The sequence below is a fragment of the Lissotriton helveticus genome, chromosome 3_1, assembly GCF_964261635.1.
Source record: "Lissotriton helveticus chromosome 3_1, aLisHel1.1, whole genome shotgun sequence".
In the NCBI taxonomy this organism is placed as follows: Eukaryota; Metazoa; Chordata; class Amphibia; order Caudata; family Salamandridae; genus Lissotriton; species Lissotriton helveticus.
Genome location: NC_136061.1, coordinates 1780239948 through 1780259826, shown reverse-complemented (window position 1 = coordinate 1780259826; position 19879 = coordinate 1780239948). Strand labels below are relative to the sequence as shown.

The 19879-nt window shown below is 44.3% G+C and overlaps 1 protein-coding gene across 2 annotated transcripts in view; it reads right to left on the bottom strand.

Annotated features, from left to right (window-relative positions):
* The window catches only part of UBXN11 (UBX domain protein 11), a 361170-nt gene that overhangs the window by 122687 nt on the left and 218604 nt on the right, over positions 1–19879 (bottom strand). For both annotated transcript variants that reach the window (XM_078684010.1, XM_078684011.1), the window contains exon 8: positions 1648–1865. In XM_078684010.1, the coding sequence (XP_078540136.1) occupies positions 1648–1865 (218 nt within the window). The remainder of the gene's footprint in view (positions 1–1647; positions 1866–19879) is intronic.

The following is a 19879-nucleotide window of genomic DNA, read 5'->3' as shown; positions in this document are numbered from 1 at the left end:
GCAAGTCCCACTACTTTCTCTCCTGGAAACTACTGAATGCGAGCTGCATTAATAAAAATCATTTCAATATCCGGGATCTCATTAAGAAGCCCAATGCAGACCACATTTATGTGACAGAAACCTGGCTAACTGATGTAGCGCCAGCATACATAAAACCATGCCTGCTGGATATAGGCTAAGCCAAATGGATTTTCAGAAAAAATACCAGAGGCAGGCTTGCCACTGTTCACAGAACAGTGCTTTAAACCAAACAATTAGAGGACATCCATGCCCCTGTTTGTGTGTCATTTTTTCAACCAATGCTCTCCATTGCCAACCATTACTTGCACATTCCTCTTGATCTATTGAGTACCACAGTACAACCCAGCTTTCATTGAACCCTTCCTGGACTAGACTTCATTGGAGTGATACTGTTAACATATTTTAACCTCTGCATAATTAGAGATTTACACGTGGTTAGACATGCCTTAAACATATCAAGAAAAATGCCTTCTCTCCAACCCTGAATCAATTAATTTTCTTTGGGCCCACCCACGCAGCAACACACGCACTTGTTACGATATTTTCTCCGATCTATGGGATCTTAGAAACTGCATCCTATTCATTCACCTGGAACGACCATTTAATGCCAGGACTCCACTTCATCACCAGTAAAAATAAGTAATTTCCGTAACCACCGTACACCTGTCACATCCTGGAGGAAACTGGTTTTCACCTCCATCTGCCCCACCCTATCCACTGTCTGTATCAAAAGCACACCAGAAGCAGTTGAAAAATGTATCATGCTCTAACAACCGTCTTTGATGATCCTGTACCACTCAAAATAATCCTCCCAATAAACCTCCCTGAAACAAGGCTGGCTGACACTTGACGTCCAATCGCTCAAAACCTAACAATAGGATATTTAAAACATTCTGGATGAAGACTTAGAGTAGCAATGGACAAATAGCTCTTCAATGCCAACGTAGAATCTGTAAGGCAATTGTGAACAATGGAAATAGAAAAACACAGCACTACTTGTGTTGTATATCAGCAGCCTCTTCAACAAAAGAACTACATACAATTATAAATGACTTCTAAATGTATTCCAAAAATCCAGAATGCATTGGCATTAAAGTAACACATTCTCAGTAACTATGGGATTCTTTCACACACCATCAAAAAAAAAAAATGATCTCGACATTTACCATTATGAGAAAAGCGACAGAATTTTAGCCGCAAAACTATTCTCTCTTAAGCTGCTTGCAACTGAAGACCTCCAACACAACACAAACATGTGATGCATCAGGTTTACCAGTGGAGCCAAGCCCTGTTCATATAGTCAAGGATATAATCATGAAAAGCTCTGTGGTGCCTCTTAGTGCAGATCGAGTCCAATGGCACAGCGAGTTGAGGAACCTCAACTGAGAGAATACCCCTCCTCACATGCTGCAACATCCACACATAGTGCATTGCTGTACCAGATCCACATACTGCACTGCTGCACCATCCACTCAGATGGGACCTCTACATAATCACCACACACTGCATTGCTGCACAGCCCTCACAGTCTCTCCTTTGCTAGTGTTGACTCCTACTAAGTATATTTGTAAGGCACGCCTGAGCCAACAATAAAAGTCCCTGCATAACCATGTTGCACCTGTGTACCTGTGTGGACCGCTCCTCATAGGACCGGAAGGGGCCCCCAAACATGACCATCCCGTTCTGATAGAGGGTGAGTGGGATAGGATCAGGCTGTCTTAGCCTGGCTCCACCATCTGTGTGTTCAATCCGTGACTCTCCTTCCCCAGCAAGGGTGTTTAAATCCTTAACATTTTCCAGTACTACATCAAAATTCATCACAAAACTTGAAGGCGTAGAATCTCCTGTAAAACAGAGAACGAGGAGAGATAAGGTTCGACCATAGTGTAGCTCTGTACATTTGCACGGGGTACATGCAAGCCCTGAATGTTATGGTGGTTGTTTACAAGAACCTGTCACACCACCTACTTCTTCAGACAGTTTGTTTAAGATGACAATCTCTTCTTTGGTAATAGATTGCCTTGAAGCAAAGCTTAGGGGATCAAGAACTAGGACAGTAAGGAAGGGAACCCTGAGACTTGCTCTGTGAGGAAGAGGTTCCTCCTAATACCTGTTGTATGAGGAAAATTGTCCTCTTTAGACCCTGGCCTTTGAGGAACAGTGTTCACTTGAGAGATTGGTCTTGAAGACAGCCAGTGATATCTTTATTTGTGATAGCCCTTCGAACACCTGGGGCTGATGTACTATTCTCAATATGCAAACCAGGGATAGGTAACTTGCCTTCTGATTGGTTTCCAAAAGGGAATGCAATTTGTAATGCGAACCATATACTTACAATTTGCCACCCCCTGTGGCTGACTTAGAATGCAGGAATGGAGGCCTTCAAGGAACAGCAAATCTCATATTTTGCTTTACATTGCTAAACTGGAAGTTTTTTTTCTTTTTTAAAGTAATGTGTCCTTTAAAAGAACAACTGCTGCTTTGAAAAGAAATGTTTCCCTGGAAGACTGGTCCCTTTTAGGGTACAAACTTTATTCCCAAAAGAGACTCAAATTAGGCACTAACCCAACTAGCGGGCTGGGGGGGGGGGGCATAGTAACGTTGAATGGTTTGCAACTACAATTGCTGTCACAAACCACTGATGCATTTCACTGTAAATCCCAAATAGGCCACTTTCACTCTCCCTAATTATCTGCAAATTGTTGCAGATCGCAAACCCTTTTATGAGTCAGAAATAATTTTTCGAGGGGTTTGTCCATCAGAGTACATTTGGTAGCCATTCCACCCACCAGAAAAAACCCTTCACAATTTTTATGGGGAAAGTTTATAAAAGGGTTTTATACCTATTCGGAAACCATTTCCGCCCTTGAAATTAAACATTGCTTTGTCAAGAATGATTACTTCGCCATTTGAGCTAATACACAAATTCACTTTGCAGCATCTTTTGTGGGGAGTTGCATTTCTGATTGCCTTTGCTGCATTTAGTATGGTTAATGTTATTCAAACTTTGTTTATCAAAGAATGCAAAACTTGTTTTAATTATGGTCTGTTATGATATGGGCTGTCATTGTATATGGTATGGTATGGTATAACCGGGCATTGTATAGGATGGTATGGTATGGCCTGTCATTGTATTGGGTGATATAGTATGACCTGTCATTGAATGGTATGGTACTGCATGGTATGATATGGTTGTCTGCCACTGTATAGTACGGTATGGCCAGTCGTATAGTGTGGTATGGCATGGAATGGACTCCCATTTTATAGTATAGAATAGAATGTCATGTCATTATATAGCATGGTATGTTATTGCCTGTCATTGTATAGTATGATATGGTATGGAATTGCCTGTCATTGCACAGTGTGGTATAGGAGGGCCTGTCATTACATAGTACGGTGTAGTATGGTATGGCCTTTCATTGTATAGTAAGGTATGGCCTGTAATTCTATAGTATGGCATGGCATGCTAAGGCCTGTCTTAATATAGTATGGTATGGCATGTTATTGTATGATATGATATGGCCTGTCATTGTATAGTATGGTATGGTATGGCCTGCAATTGGGTAGTATGCTATGGTATGGCCTGTCATTGTATAATAAGTTACAGAGTGGCATGTGATTGTATACTATGGTATGGTATGGCCTGTCACTATAAAGTACGATATGCGATTCTCTATCGTTGTTTACTTTCATTTGGTGTGCCATTTTATAGAATGTTATGGCTGCCGTTGTATGGATGTGGTATGGACTCTCATATGGTAAGATATGGTATTTATTTATTTATTTATTTTGAGAGTTTTATATAGCGCGAACAAGATCTTTGCAGATAACAGAGCGCTTTACAAAGGCAGGTGGAAGGGTAGGGGAACAAGGGGGCATAGTAGGGAGGTAGATCATCAAGTTCATGTACATAGCAAAAATATTACGTATAGTACAGTTATGAGGTAGCAAGGCGTAGTTGGAGCGTAGGCCATCAAAACGCTGTAAATACTACAGAATATTATTATTATAAAAAATATTACGTATAGTACAGGTATGAGGTAGCAAGGCATAGTTGGAGCGTAGGCCATCAAAACGCTGTAAATAATAAAGAAATAGAGAAAAAACTGATATGAGGGAGCAAGGATCTAAGCACTTTAGACTAATATAAGTCAAAACACACGTGCATAGGAATATATAGGCTATATCATAACAAAAAACTGGTAATACTGTTCGCAATGTAAATCAAACGAATTGTTCACGTGTATTTAGCCATAGGATACTTTTGACTTCTTTCTTAAAAAGAAGGGAGGAAGAGATGAGCCTCGTTTCAGGAGGAAGTGCGTTCCAGATCCTGGGCGCCATTCCAGAGAAGGAGCGTTTGTAAGTTTTTTCCTTCCGGAATCTTCGCGGTTTCAGCAGAAGATTGTTTGTGCTCCTGGTAGTTCTGGACCCACCGGAAATTGTCAACTTATGAGTGAGGTAGCTGGGTGATTTCAGGTGTATAGCCTTGTGCGTCATGAAGGCAATTTTCCGCTGTATTCTGGCTTCAAGAGGCAGCCAGTTCAAGGATTTGAAGTCAGGGGAGATATGCGAATGCTTTTTTGATCCAGTGATGAGTCTTGCTGCCGCATTTAGTGACGCTCTGAGGGGTGCAGTTGTCGTTAGGGGGAGGCCGCAGAGGGCCACGCTGCCGTAGTCTATGCGAGGGATGACTAGAGCTTGTACTGCTGTTTGGAAGTCTTTTGCTGGGAGTAAGGGTTTCAGTTTCCTCAAGGTATTTATTTGGAAGTTCGCCCCCTTAGTAGCCTTGCTGATATGCTGCTGCATGTTGAGGTTGGTGTCGAGTGTTATGCCTAGGGATTTTGCTGAGTCCACGATGGTCGGTTGGACATTGAGTGCTGTTAGGTGCTTAAGCCATGTTTGTGCGGAAGATATTTTCGTGGGAGGTGAGATTAGGAGGAACTCAGTCTTCATAGCATTGAGTTTGAGGTGGTTATCGGCCAGCCAAGATTGGGTGCTTCTGATCGTTGAATTCAGACTCATGATGTCTTTGGGGGATTGTAACTTGAGATATATTTGAGTGTCATCAGCGTACATGTGAAAGTGTACATTGGACGCTTGTAGCAGGGTGGTGAGAGGTTCCATAACTAGGTTGAACAAAGTAGGGGATAGGCAGGATCCTTGAGGGACACCTAACGATACCGGTACTGGGTAAGACATCAGGTTTTTGCTCTTGAATTTTTGAGACCTGTTGTGTAGAAAGGAAGTGAACCAATGAAGCACAGTCCCAGAGAAGCCCATTCTTGTCTTTAGGAGTTCGAGTAAGTTCTCATGTTTCACTGTGTCGAATGCTGAAGAGAGATCAAGAAGGATGAGGAGGCAGGTATTATTCTGATCTAAGATTTGGATGGCGTCGTCAATTATGTGAGTCATAGCGGTTTCAGTTCTGTGCCCTGCTCGGAAGCCTGATTAGTGTGGGTTGAGGAGATCAAACTGTTCTATGTGCTTTGTCATTTGTAGTTGGACGCATTTTCTAAAAGTTTGGCGAGAGTGGGAATGTTGGTAATCGGACGGTAGTTGTTTAGATCAGTGGGGTCGGCTGTTGGTTTCTTCAGTAAAGGTGTAACTTGTCCAACTTTGAGGGAGTCCGGGATGGTTCCTTGTTGTAGTGAGCTATTGATAATTTTAGTCCAGAGTGGGAGTAGCAAAGGGATGAAGTCTTTTACGGCGTTAGCAGGAAGAGGGTCAGTGAGGTGATTGGATGGTTTTAGGGTGCTGAGTATTCTGTCAATTTCTTCTTCAGAGTAGGTGTCAAAGGATGACCATGTCGCATTGTTTTTTTAGTTTATTGGGTGTTATGCAGTTGGGTATTGAGTAAAGGCTTGCGTCCTTGAGGAGGTCGCTCCTTATATTGTCAGTTTTTTTGTTAAAGAAAGCTGAGAAATCTTCACAGGAAGGAGTAGTGCTCATAATGTCGGCAGCTGGGGGTTGTTCCTTAGCTTGAGATCGGATTAGCTCGTACAATTTACTTGGACGGTTTTTTGCTTGGTCTAGCTAGGTTCTGAAGAACTCTGACTTTGAGCGTTTTATTTTCCTGAAGTATGCATTTCTCTTTTTCCCCAGAGTTTTGAGATGCAATGTCGAGGGAACTGATCTCCAGGTGCGCTCTGCCGTTCGTATAGCCCGTCTCTCTTCATTGAGACTCCCGTTGTACCAGGGGTTGGATATCTTAGTGGATACTCTTTTCAGTTGCATTGGAGCGGCCTCATTGATTATTGAGGCCATGGAGTTGAGATAGTGGTCAGTTAGGTCCTGAACGTCAGTAGCGTCGGTAGGGGGGAGTAGGAGATTGCAGCTGTTGGGGGGTAGAGAGTTTGGATTGAGTTTCCTCATTTCTCTTTTCCAAAGTTTGGGCATGGCGTATTGCACCGGGATGAGTTTTACTTTTTCCTTGATGAGGAATGTGATAATATGGTGGTCTGACCAGTCACAAGGTTGGATTGAGTCGAGTTGAGTGGTGCCTTCTTTGGAAATGACCAGGTCGAGGATAGAGCCTTTGTCATGTGTCGGGGTGTTGCAAATTTGAGTGAGGTCAGAAGCGGTAAGGAAACTTTTGAGGCTATTAACTACTGCGTCACTGCAATCATTCCAATGGAGATTGTAGTCACCAAGGTAAATTTGTGTGTTTTGCCGTCCTGCGTTGATTGATATTGTGTCCATGAGTTGTTGGGAGAAGACGAGGTTGTTCCCCGGGGGGTGGTACATGATGTGTAGTGAACATACAGGTTTGTTCTCACTGGTGACATCAAGGCAGAAGTATTCACAGGAGGTAAGAGAAGGGGCGGTGACTTTATTAATAGAGAGGTTGCTCTTGTAAATGCAGGCGATTCCGCCACCTGTCTTGTTGGACCTGTCAAGTCTAGTGATGCAGTAGTTGGGGGGGACTAGGATATTCATGATAGGATTGGAGGATTCAGTTAACCATGTTTCAGTTAGTATGGCCAGGTCAAGGTTCCTAGACAAGATGAGGTCAGCGACCTCCGTCGAGTGTTTTTGGGCCGATCTACAGTTGAGAAGTGTGCATTTGAGTCTGGGGGTGCAAGGGGAGGTGGAGGGTTCCGTAGTGAGAGGGACTTTAGTGAGGTTGTTGGGAACAGAGCCTCTGTTGCTATGCGTGGGGTGCCTACTAGGGTTGGAGAGAATCGTAGAAATGGACTTGTGCGTGGTGGTTAAGCTGTTTTGGGTTGCCGGGACATATGTGCTGAGTAGGGTGTGTATGTCGCGGTCCGAGAGAGTCTTGATTGCGCGCTGGGGGCGGTTGGCGGTATTGCGAGAGGGGATAGAGGTCCAATGTAAGGAGCGATTAGGATGTGTCTTGATAGTGCGCTTAGGCCTGTTGGAGGTGTTGCGAGAGGGGATAGAAGTCCCATGTAAGGGGTGCCTAGGATGTGGGGGGGAGTTGATGATTCGTTGAAAAGTGGTGGTGAGGGGGGGTGCTCGGTGTGCGCGAGGAGTAACTCTTTGAGCAAGTGGAGCTCTTCTTTCACTTGGAGGAGGGTGGTCATGATTGTGTCCAGCGTGTCGTTGGGAATGGGGTTAGAGTTATTGGAAGGGTAATCAGTGACAGGAGGGGTGAGGCAAATGCGGGACGAGTGGAGACTGGTCGTTGCGGGGGGGCAAGTGTAGTAATGGGGAGTGAGAGTGGGGGGGGAGATGTTGAGGGGGGAGTGGGAACCAGGAGTGGAGGGGGAGCTAAGGGTGGGGAGTGAACTGTTGAGGGAAGAGTGGAGGCTTGGAGTGGCGGGGGTGCAGGGCGTGGGGGGGAGATGTTGAGGGTGGGGTATAGGTCTGGAATGGGTTGAGTGCCGAGAATAGGGGGGGGCGCTGTTGAGGGAGGAGTGAAGGCTAGGAGTGGCGGGCGTGCAGGGAGTGGGGGGGGATGTTGAGGGAGGGGTGTATGGCCTGTCATTGTTCAGTATGGTAGGGCTTGCCATTGTATAGTATGGTATGGCCTGTTTTTGATATTATGGCATGTTGTGGTATGGCCTGTAATTGTATAATGTGGTACGGAATGGTATGGCCAGTCATTGGTTAGTATAGTAATGTATGCTATGATGAGCCCTGTCATGAATATTATGTTATGGTATGGCCTGTCATTGCATAGATTGGCACAGTATGGCATGGCCTGTTATTGTACAGTATGGTATGACCTGTCATTGTATAGCACGGTAAGCTATCTTGGCCTGTCACTGTACATTATGATATGGCCTGTTATTGTATAGTATGGTATGCCTGTTATTGTATGGTATGGCCTGTCACTGTATAGTATGGTACTGTATGGTATGGTACTGTATGGCCGGTTATTGTATAGCATGGTAAGCAGTTTCACTGTATAGTATAGTTGATATGGAGTGGCCTATCAGTAGATTCTGTGGTATGGTATGATACGGCTAGTCATTGTATAGTATGGCATGGCCTTTTATTGTATGGTATGCCTGTTATTTTATGGTATGGCATGTCCTGTATGGTATGGTGTGGCCTGTCACTGTATGGTATGGTATGGACTGTCTTTGTATGGTATAATATGACCTATCATTGTAAATGATGGTATGGTAAGGATTGTCATTGTGTGGTATGGCCTCTTGCATAGTTTGGTAAGGGTTGGTATGTCATTGTATAGTATGGCTTGTGATTGTTTAGTATGGTATAGTATGGTATGGTCCCAAAGTGTGTAGGATAGTATGGCATGTCATTGTATACTATGGAATTCCATGCTATGGCCTGTCATTGTATGCTATGATATGGTCTGTCATTGTATAGGATAGTATACAATGTCAATGTATAGTATAGTATGATATGGAGTGCGCTGGCATTGTATACTATGGTATAATATGGTATGATATGATATGGCCTGTTAATATACACTGTTATAGCATGGTATGATATGTCTTTGTATAGTATGGTATGGTGTAATATGGCCTGTCATTCTATAGTATGGTATGGCCTGTCATTGTGAAGTATGTTATGGCCTGTCATTGTATGATATGGAATGGCATGGTATATCAATATGTATGGTATGGTATGCCTTGGTATAGTATAGTATGTTATGGAATGTCATTGTATGGTATGGAATGGTATGGTATATCAATATGTATGGTATGGTATGGTATGACTTTTCATTGTACAGTACAGTATAGTATGGTATGGCATGTCACTCTGTTTAATTCTGTCATTGTGAAGTATGGCCGGGCCTGCCATTATATATTTTGGCATTACATGTTAAGGCCTGTCCTTCTATGGTATGGTCAGGCCTGTCATTCTACAGTATGGTATAGCCTGTCATGTGTACTATAGCTTAGTATTGTACCATATGGCATGGCCTGTCATTGTACGGTATGTTGTGGTTTGGTATGGTATGGTAGGTATAATATGGAATGCTATGGCATGGTCTGACAATGTATAGTATGGTGTTACCTGTCATTGCATAGTATGCTATGTCATGCTATGGCCTGTCACTTTATACTATGATATGGCCTGTCATTTGATAGTATGGTCTGTCTTTGTGTATTATGGTATGGCCTGACATTGTATAGTATAACCTGGAATGGTACGGCCTGTCATTGTATGGTATGATATGGAATGGCCTGTCATTTTATAGTACGGAACAGTATGCACTGTCACTGTATAGTATGGTATAGCCTGTCACTGCATTACATTCTATAGTATGGTATGTTATGGTATGGCCTGCCAGTGTATGGTATGAAATGGCTTGTCATTGTATAGTATGGCATGGCTTCTCATTGTATAGTATGGTATGGAATGGCTTCTCATAGTATAGTATGGTACAGTATGGCTTGATGTTGTATTTTTTGGTATAATACATGGGATTCTGTAATCCCTGTATCAATGTACATCTCTAATTTCTTTATAGTTGGCGACTTGTGAAGCACCCGGTCGCCGATTATACAGAAAAGACGACCCAGCTATTATACATTTTTACAGTCAAGTTCTGATGTCACAATTCCTGCTGGCAAAGCTAGCAGGCGAGGTCAAAGACAGGTCAAGTCACAGAACATAACTGAAGCAGCTGTTTAAAGCAACAAAAACAGAATGTTGCTTTTCTTTATTCTGCTCTATTGTACAACGACAAGCAGAGAGAATATGCTTGTGTTTTGCACTCCTTAGATAAAGAAAAGCTAGAATCTTACTGCACATTTCTACACAATACAAGCTACTGCAGCTTTTTTTTAACTGACTTGTATCTAAAAGATTTTGATGGTTTTAATTTTGCACTTAAGGTTTTATTTGTATTTTTCATGTTTGCAAACATGCCAGCTCTTTCATATGAAAGAGCTACGCACCAAGGTTTTAAGTTGTTTCAGGGGAATGAGGAAAATTGAATTTTGCCTTGTCATGTGTCCCTACGTGTTCCCCATCGTATGTTATATGTGCATGATCAATATGCATATTTACCCCCTTGACCGAATAAAGAAGCATTTATAGTTGTGTCCAACGTTAATATGCCAGTTATCCAGTCCTCCTGAAAGCGACGTGAATTAGGCTTTTAGGCCTATGTTGCCAACGTTTTTACATTTGTGCACGTTAAATCATCGAGATGCACCCGTTTCTAGGCCTCACAGGGCCCGGACACCAGATTCAAGCCTCAAGTCTCCTGAACCACTCCGAGGAGAGATGCAGCCCCGCCCGCATCCCTGACCCTTCACTTACTTCCTGCCAAGCAGCGCGGTGCCCGGCCTGGCCTGCCTGCCTGTCTGCCAAGAATATGTTATGCTTATAGTTATCAGTTCAGCTCCCCGGCTTCACATTCCTAGCTAACGAACCGCATAAACATCTTCATCTATAGTCTAGTCTTCCTGTCTCCATGCAAGAGAATTACTGAATTAATACCCATAGAAGATTCATAGCACACGCAATATCCAAAGAAATATATGCATGCACCAGCCTTAGTGACAAGTAGCCTTTGCCCTGATGACTTTTAGATTCAAGCAACATGTACTCCAAACACAAGATATCAGATATGCTATAGGTACAGGTCGTTCTGACATCCCAGACTTTAGTCTCCTCTTCTAGTGCTAGAAGTCAGAGCCCCCAGCTCTCCTCAGTTACACGTCATGACCCGTTTGAGCGCACCAGTAGGTTAAAGGTTCCAGCTGCCCAGGTAGCCCCCTCCATGTATCCACCCATTTATGACACTCCTGTGACGTTTATATCACATGTTTTCGTGCACGCCTTGTGCACGCCTTCTTTTTACGCCCATATGTTCTTATCTTCCGTTTGTCGCTTGTTACGCCTACTGTATTCAATGCAATTGTACTGTTTTACTATATATACTGTATGATGTTAATGAGATGCTGCAGCTGCCATTCCCCCTTTCCTTGTGTCCTGTCCCTTCCTGAACCTTAGCAGGTGATGGAACCCGATGGTCCATTGGCTCGAGCCATCTAATTAAAGCCCGTATGACTCAGATACCACGGATTCTGCCTCTTATTTATTGAGCTATCCTTTTTCAGTTAATGCATAGAAAAATAGTACCGGTAATTATTTATTTATTTACCACATAAATGGCGCCAGAATAGGGACGAGCCCCTTCCCCACGCGCCGGCGATGTAACGCAGGCCCCCTGACCCTTCTACAGCCGTGACGGACCCCTACTGTGCACGTGCAGATATTTCTGCTTCAAGTCTCCCTCAGGCCCACGGAGGAGACGGAGACTGCGGTCCGGCATCCAGACGAGGCGGTGAGGAAGGCGGATCGTCCCGACCAGAGCCCAAGCCGAGAGAGCAAGGTCCGAGGTATCCGGAGGCCCACCTGTTTCCGAAGCCCGAGGCGTATGCGTAGTACGTAGCAGTAACCAGACGTCGTAGCAGTCCAGTCCAGTCCGAGGCCTTCAGTTTTGCTTCCCGGTGAGTACCGTTGCTGGGAACGTATCTAGACGGGTTCATTAATTTGTGTCCGGTCCGACGGGTTTGGGTACACAGATCCGGTCCGACGTGTTCACCTAGGTGGATACGGTATGACGTGTCTCTTTAGGAGACCGGTATGTTCTGTACTGTTTTAGCAGTGCATCCAGTAATTCTAGTAAGTCTGTTCTCGAGAAATTCAAGTGTTATGTTTTCAATGTATTAGGTACCTGTTCGAACTGTTATTAATGTGTTTTTGATGTCGTGGTATGAGTGATTGTTTTGCTATTCATTACTGTGTTCATTGTGTAGTGTGTTCAAGTTCAAATATGCCGCTGTTTTCTAAGTTACGTCAGATAAAAACCAGAAAAGGGTTACTCGAAGAATCAGTTCCTGTCCCTCCTAGGGACAGTCCTGGACATTTCATGTATCATAAGCATGGCTTAGATGCCATATTGTATCTAGATTTATGGGTGGACTACACCAAGGATCTCGAAGAGAAATATAGATGGCCTGTTTCAGGAACTTGGGATGCCGAGTGCATCATGAGAGTAGAAGAAGCATTATGGAAAAAGAAAGCCAGACAATCCCAGAAAGATGCCATAGAATTGTGGCGTAAAGAATCGCATAAAAGAACAGAAAAGGAATTCAGAAAAGCAGAACTAAGTAGGGAATCCTCAGAAAAAGCCCAAGAAAGGGAATTACTAGGAGAAGGTGAAAGAGTTAGAGCAGAACAATCAGACAGACAAAGAAATGCCCTTATTAAAGGTCTGTATCCTCTTCTCGCCGAGGGTTTGCCGAAGGCGACCCCGGATACACCCTGTAATTTACCGCCACCATTGGTCCCGACTAAGCTACGTCATAAACCGACCGCAGCTGAAATCTTCCTTTCTTCCTATTTAGATGACACTGTCCCAGAATATGCTAATACGAATCCTACTCCGCCTGTTAATAACGTAATTACTGTGCCTCCAGCCGTTGGTCCCGGGAATCCTGTTAATGTGCCAGTACCCCAGGACCAACCCACATTACGTACACCTACCTTACCAGTCACGTTACCAGCAGCCGCACATTCAGTATTAATTGAAGATTCTGGTTCAGGGGGAGCAGGGGGAGGTATTCCTATCACCCCGCCTCAAACAAAACGCCTGACGCTGAGAGACGCAGCATTACAGCGTACGCCAAAAGTGGCTACATACGAAGCCCTCAAAAAGTACCTTACTGATTGTAGATATGACCCAGTGCCAGGCGAAGATCACATGATATTATATTCCGTACGTTTACGACGAGTTGCAAACTTTTTGATTACCATATCAGATATGAAAGACCATTTAGACAGAATATATCATTTCATCCGAACAGGGGAGAAACCAGAAAGTATTCACGAAGCTATGACACACAGGAAAGTCGAGATTCAAAGTATGATATTGCAATTTTTAATAAATTGTTTAATAAGAGAACAGGATCATCCTGATAAAGACAAAGAAGAGATGAAAGTCCTGACAAGATGGAGTGACAATATAGCAGACGGAAAACACAAGACACAAAATAGTATAGAAAACATGTACAGAAAGATTCGTAAAGAAATTATAGGCATACACGAGAGGGAGAAAGCAAGGATAATAGCAGAGAAAGAGAATGACTCTTCAGACGAAGAGACAGACAACGAGAATCCCACTAGAATAGCGTATGTAGGTAGGACGAGACCTTCTGATAGACATACACGCCTAGACTACAAGAAAGCTTTTCCTCCTCCCGTACCAGAACAGTGTTCTCTTGAACAATTATTCCAGGCTACTGATAAAGTTCTGAAACTACGAATAGGTTACAGTGAGCTTAGTACCATGCATGAACAAGAACTAGCCCGATCAGCAGTTCGATGGATTAGTGATTCTACCACGTATTTAGACGAAGTAGTGGCTCAAATGTTTCTGAAGCTTCCCCCAGCCGAGCAGCGACTGGTGGGTATGTACAAGATCCAGCACCTCATTACACTGTATGAGGATCAGCATTCTGATCCAGGTCCTTTATATAATGTATTGAACAAGTTACTCCTAAACAGATGGAAAGGTCTAGGTACCGATCTGATTAGCGTCATTTTAGAACAACGCCACAAATACAGAACGTTCCTGACTTCACATTTTGTTCCTGTTTCACCCCCATTCTACATAGATAGACAGAATCCGTTGCGAGAAGTACATCCTGTTAAGGGAACGGGGGGTGAGCTCGAACGAGTATTTGTTTACACTCCTATAACGAAAATAGAACTACTAGAAATGAAAAAGTTAGTGCCCTGTCACGATAAAGATCCTGCAGGGTTCCACCGTGAATTAAAAGACATGCTCCGTATGGGAGAATACACGTATCCCGATATCATCAAAATGTTAAAGGTCCTGTTGCCTGCGGGCATATATGAAAAACTCAAAGAAAAAGAATGGGAGGTGGGAGAGAAAAAGATAGATTGGACAGCGTTAGAGAACGAAGATAACACACGAGTTCCAGGTACTGGTCTTGGGGATAAAGCCAAAGAGTTACCCGAATTGTTAATACAAGTTTTGCCAAGATTACTAGCCACGAAAAAGGAAGATTGGGATGCCATCTCAGCCTGTAAACAGAAACAAGTCGAAGACACTAGTGATTTTTATTCCAGATTTGAGAAATGTTTCATTATTAATAGCGGTTTGAAAACAAGTAGTGAGTCGTATTCACATCTTTTTGTTACCAAACTAGTTGAAAATTCTTTACCACAAGTTAAAAATCGAGTATTGAAGGTCGAGAGTACATGGCAAGCTAATACCCCGTCCCAAATGCTACAGATGTTACAGTACCACCAGAACCGAATCAGAGAAGAACAAGAACACGAAAGGAGACGTATGAAAGACACGAAAATGAAAGTACTAGTTGCACAGTCTGTTCCAGCAGATGGTCAGAAGAGGGGTACGAATCAGACTACTCATTCTGCAGCTCCCGTTAAAGGGACATGCAATTACTGTAAACAGCCAGGTCATTATATAAACGAATGTGCAGTTCTGAAACACAACATAGCTACTGGTAAGACGAAAGAGAGACCGCGTCCTCCTAGACAGGAACATGTTCCGCAAAATTTGCAGCCACCGCAGAACGCACAACAGACAGTTACAGTACCGCAGCCTATAGCTGCCACACAAAAGTTACACAACAGATGTACCAGTACGCACAGTCAGATTACCCAGAATATCAGCAGTATTCATGAAACAGCCTAGAGAGGGAGGTTGGCTTGCCTCTCATCGAGGTTCCTGTAGATCAAGAGGGTCCCTATGTACACAGTCAAGTATTAGGGAAAGACAGAAAGTTTCTGATTGATACAGGGGCAAGTAGGACTACCATCAGTCATGACGAGGTTCCAGGGGCTCCACTCTCAGGCTCAAGAAATGTTTCCCTGGGATTTTCAGGAAAGCCTATTGTTAACGAGATATCGAAACCAGTTTCCCTAGAAGTTGGTCCATTGTCCCGTACTACAGATTTGTTACTTACGAAATCATGTCCTGAAAACTTACTTGGTATTAAAACATTGAAAGAATTAGGAGCCGTAATTTGCTGTTCTCCGGAAGGAGTGAGATTGTTTTTACGTGATTTTAAAGGTCATTATGTGTTACGAGATTTTGATCCAAGATTACTGAATGTACCCCAGCATTTATGGGCGCAAGGTCCAACTGATGTAGGTTGTATGCACATTACACCATATCGTGTCACTCTGAAACAAGGTGTTGTATTACCACGAATCCGACAGTACAAGTTACCACCTGAGGCTGTAGCAGCCTTATCGAAAATTATTGACAAGCTCATTGCTCAAGGAGTAGTTGTAGAAACTGACTCCAATGTATGTGATTCTCCTATCATTCCGATTCTCAAACGTACTGACCCAAATGCACCTCCAGTTTATCGATTAGTGATTGACCTTCGAGAACTTAATAAATGTATCATACCCCAGTACCCAGTGGTTCCGGATATCTCTTCCCTATTAACTGCCATTGATTCCGAAGCTACGTTCTTTACTGTTATTGATCTCAAGAACGCATTCTTTAGTGTCCCCATTCATCCAGACAGCCAGTTCCTTTTCGGATTCTGTTTAAATGGAAGGAGCTATAAATTCACACGTGCACCTCAAGGTTTCACAGAAAGTCCTAGTATTTACAGTCAAGCACTTAAACGTCAACTAGACAGTATTCACATGCCAACTGACACTGCCCTGCTCCAGTATGTCGATGATCTATTGGTCACGGCCCGTACAGAACGTGACTGCGAACGTGCGTCACTGACCGTCTTGTATTTTCTGGCAGAAATGGGGCACAAGGTGTCCCCTTCGAAACTGCAATTCTGTGTCCAGCAAGTGGTATACCTTGGACACTTGCTGTCCAAGTGGGGTAGACAGTTGACACCTGACCGTATCCAGTTAATTGCACATCTTCCACAGCCCAAGACACAGAAGGAGGTACGAGCTTTTATCAGCCTCACTTCTTACTGCAGACAATGGATTCCTCAGTATGCATATCTAGCCAAGCCACTGATACAATTGACAACACAGGAGGCAGCCACATCGACTGTCCTCCCTTGGACCCAGGAACATACACTTGTTTTCAATAAGTTAAAGAAAGCTTTATGTAATGCACCTGTGTTAGCGACACCAAACTACAGTAAGCCTTTTACACTTTTTGTCACTGAACGTGATGGTACAGCATTATCTGTTCTCACACAAGACCAAGCAGGACAACACAAGCCTTGTGCTTATTTTTCTAGCACATTAGATCCAGTAGCCCAGGCTTTGCCTGCGTGCCTCAAGTCAGTTGCCGCCACAGCTTTAGCTATCAGACAAAGTGATTCCATAGTGTTAGGACACTCCCTGACAGTACAAGTTCCACACTCCGTGGAGGTTCTTTTAAACCGAACACAGACTCAGCACTTGACAATTGCACGTTTAACAGGATATGAACTGACACTGTTTCAGCCACACATAGAAATCAGACGCTGCAACATTTTAAATCCTGCTACACTGTTACCCTTGATTACATCAAACCCTGCCACACATGACTGTGTGGAAGTTATTAACACCATGACGAAGCCAAGACAAGACTTGACGGACATTGTATTACCTGATCCAGACCTGACACTTTATGTGGATGGTTCATGTATGAGAACAAGTACTGGAGAGTTAGTAGCTGCATATGCAGTGACTACTGAAACTGAAGTTATAGAAACACATCGTATTGACACCCTGTCTGCTCAAGCAGCAGAGCTCATCGCTCTGACCCAAGCCTGCATACGAGCCCAGAACCTGAAAGTAAACATATATACAGATTCACGTTATGCATTCGGAGTCGTTCACGACTTTGGAGTCCTCTGGCAAGAACGAGGTTTCATGACCTCTCATGGAGTCAAGATTCAGCATGGCCCCCTCATTCAAGCTCTGTTAGAAGCAATACATTTACCGACAGCCATTGCCATTATGAAGTGCAAAGCACATACGAAAGCCACTGACACCATTTCCCAGGGTAACGATCTGGCAGATCGAACAGCCAAGCTTACAGCTCAGACTCCAGACATTCCAGTTAACATGACAAAGACAGATGTTCCAGATCAGACGACTTGTATGACAGTTAAGGACCCTACACAAGACGTACTAGACATACAGTCACATGCTACCCCAGACGAAATCAAGAAATGGTCTGAACAAGGAGGGGTCCAGACAGATCAGGGATGGTTGACGAAGGGAAAAGCCACATGGTTTCTCCCCGACTCTATGGTTCAAGTCATCATTAATACAGCACACAGTCCAGCACACTTAGGAGAAAAAGCTATGTTAGACAGCATTCAGAATCTCTGGTTTAACAAGCATTTACGAGCAGCAGCGAAGCAGAAAGTGCGTACCTGCATGATCTGTTGTCAGTTCAATCCAGGTAAAGGTGTTCCCGTGGAACAAGGTGGATTTCATCCTCCTGACCACCCTTTTGAAGTCCTCCAGATGGATTATATCCAGATGGATCGATGTCGAGGTTTCAAGTATGTCCTCGTAGTTGTATGCGCTTTGTCCAGATGGACAGAAGCATATCCAGTCCCAGATTACACTGCCGCGACCACTGCCAAGCAGTTGGTTCGTGAGTTCTTCCCTCGCTATGGTTTGCCCAGGGTCGTGTATTCAGACAACGGACAGCCATTCTCGTCCGAACTCATGAAACAAGTATCACTTCTGTTAGGGTACCAGTGGATATTCCATTGCGTACGACATCCCGAGGCAGCTGGCCTCTGTGGAAAAGTAAATTTTGCCATGTTCTGTGTCCCTACGCGTCCTCCATCATATGTTATGTGTGCATGATTAATATGCATATGTATTCCCCATGTTCGATTAATGACGCAATTACAGTTGTGTCCATTACTAGTACGCCAGTTTCCAGTTCTCGTGAATACTACGAATATCAGGCCTATGTAAAGTCACGTTGCCACGTTTCTCAGTATGCACGTTATTTCATTGTAAAGTCCCCGTTTCTAGGCCTCAAAAGGGCCCGGACACTAGATTCAGCTCCTGTCTCCTGAGCCTCGCTGAGGAGCGATATAGCCCCCACCTGTATCCTCGACCCTTCACTTACTTCCTGCCTCGCAGTGCCCGGCTCGGCCTGGCTCTGCCTACGAGTCTGCCAAGAGTATGTTATGATTCTAGTTATCAGTTCAGCCCTCCTTCTCTGCATTCCTAAGCTACTGAATCGTATCAATAGTTTCCGTCATTGTCTAGCCTTTACGTCTCCCTGTAAGAGAAATACTGCATTTAATGGTCATTTAATATTCTTCATCACGCACTACATGTAGAATAATGCATGCTCCAGTCTTAGAGTCCGTTAGCCTCTCCCCTCCTGACTCTTAGTTTATATCAACATGTTCTCTAAACATCAGATACTAGATAGGGTTTAGGTACATGTCGCCCTGACTCTCCAGACTTCAGTCTCTGCTCCTAGCACAGAGTTCATAGCCCCCAGCTTCTCCTAGTAACACGTCATTGTCAGTTTGCGCGCACCACCAGGTTAGAGGTCCCGGCTCTTTAGGTAGCCCCCTCCATGTTTCCGCCCCATTTATGACATATTCTGTTACGTTTGCATCACATGTCTATGTATACGCCCCTGTTACACCCATTTTCACCCTTATCTTTCGCGACTGCTATTGACCACACCCACTGCTCCGCCTATCATATGTACTGTAATGCAACTGTTTTACTATATATGCTTGTGTATTGTTATTAAATGTTACGCCAGTCCTTTCCCCAGAGCGCGCTCATCCCAGATCCTGCCCGGCAGCTGTCGGGGCCCCCCTGTCAAGCGCTGCCATCCTATTCCTGTGCAGGTTGTCCTGTTCCTGTCCTTATGCTGTATTAAACCTGCAAACTCCTACTACCTCGAATCTTGACTCTTATTTATTGAGCTATCTGTTATTGCTATGCCTAGTCAAACCTAGATCCGGTATTATTTATTTATATACCACATAATGGCGCCCGAACAGGGACTTGCCCTTTCCCCACGCGCCGGTGAAGCCACGCCGGCCCCCTGACCCTCTGCAGCCGTGACGGAACCATACCGTGCACGTGCAGATATTTCTGCTTCAAGTATCCCTCAGGCCCACGGAGGAGACGGAGGTGGCGGTCCAGCATCCAGACGAGGCGGTGGAGGAACGCGGCGAGTCCCGACCAGAGCCCAAGCCGAGAGTCCAAGGTCCGAGGTATCCGGAGGCCCACCTGTAACAGAAGTCCGAAGTTCGTCCGTCCGGCGTCGAAGCAGTCCAGTCCAGTCCGAGGCCTTCCGTTCTTGCTGCCCGGTGAGTACCATTGCTGGGGTAGTATCTAGACAGGGTCAATCTAATTGACTCTGGTCCGTGGGTTGGTGGTACACAGACCCCCAAACGAAGTGTCCACTTCGGTGGATGCGGGTCCTGACGTG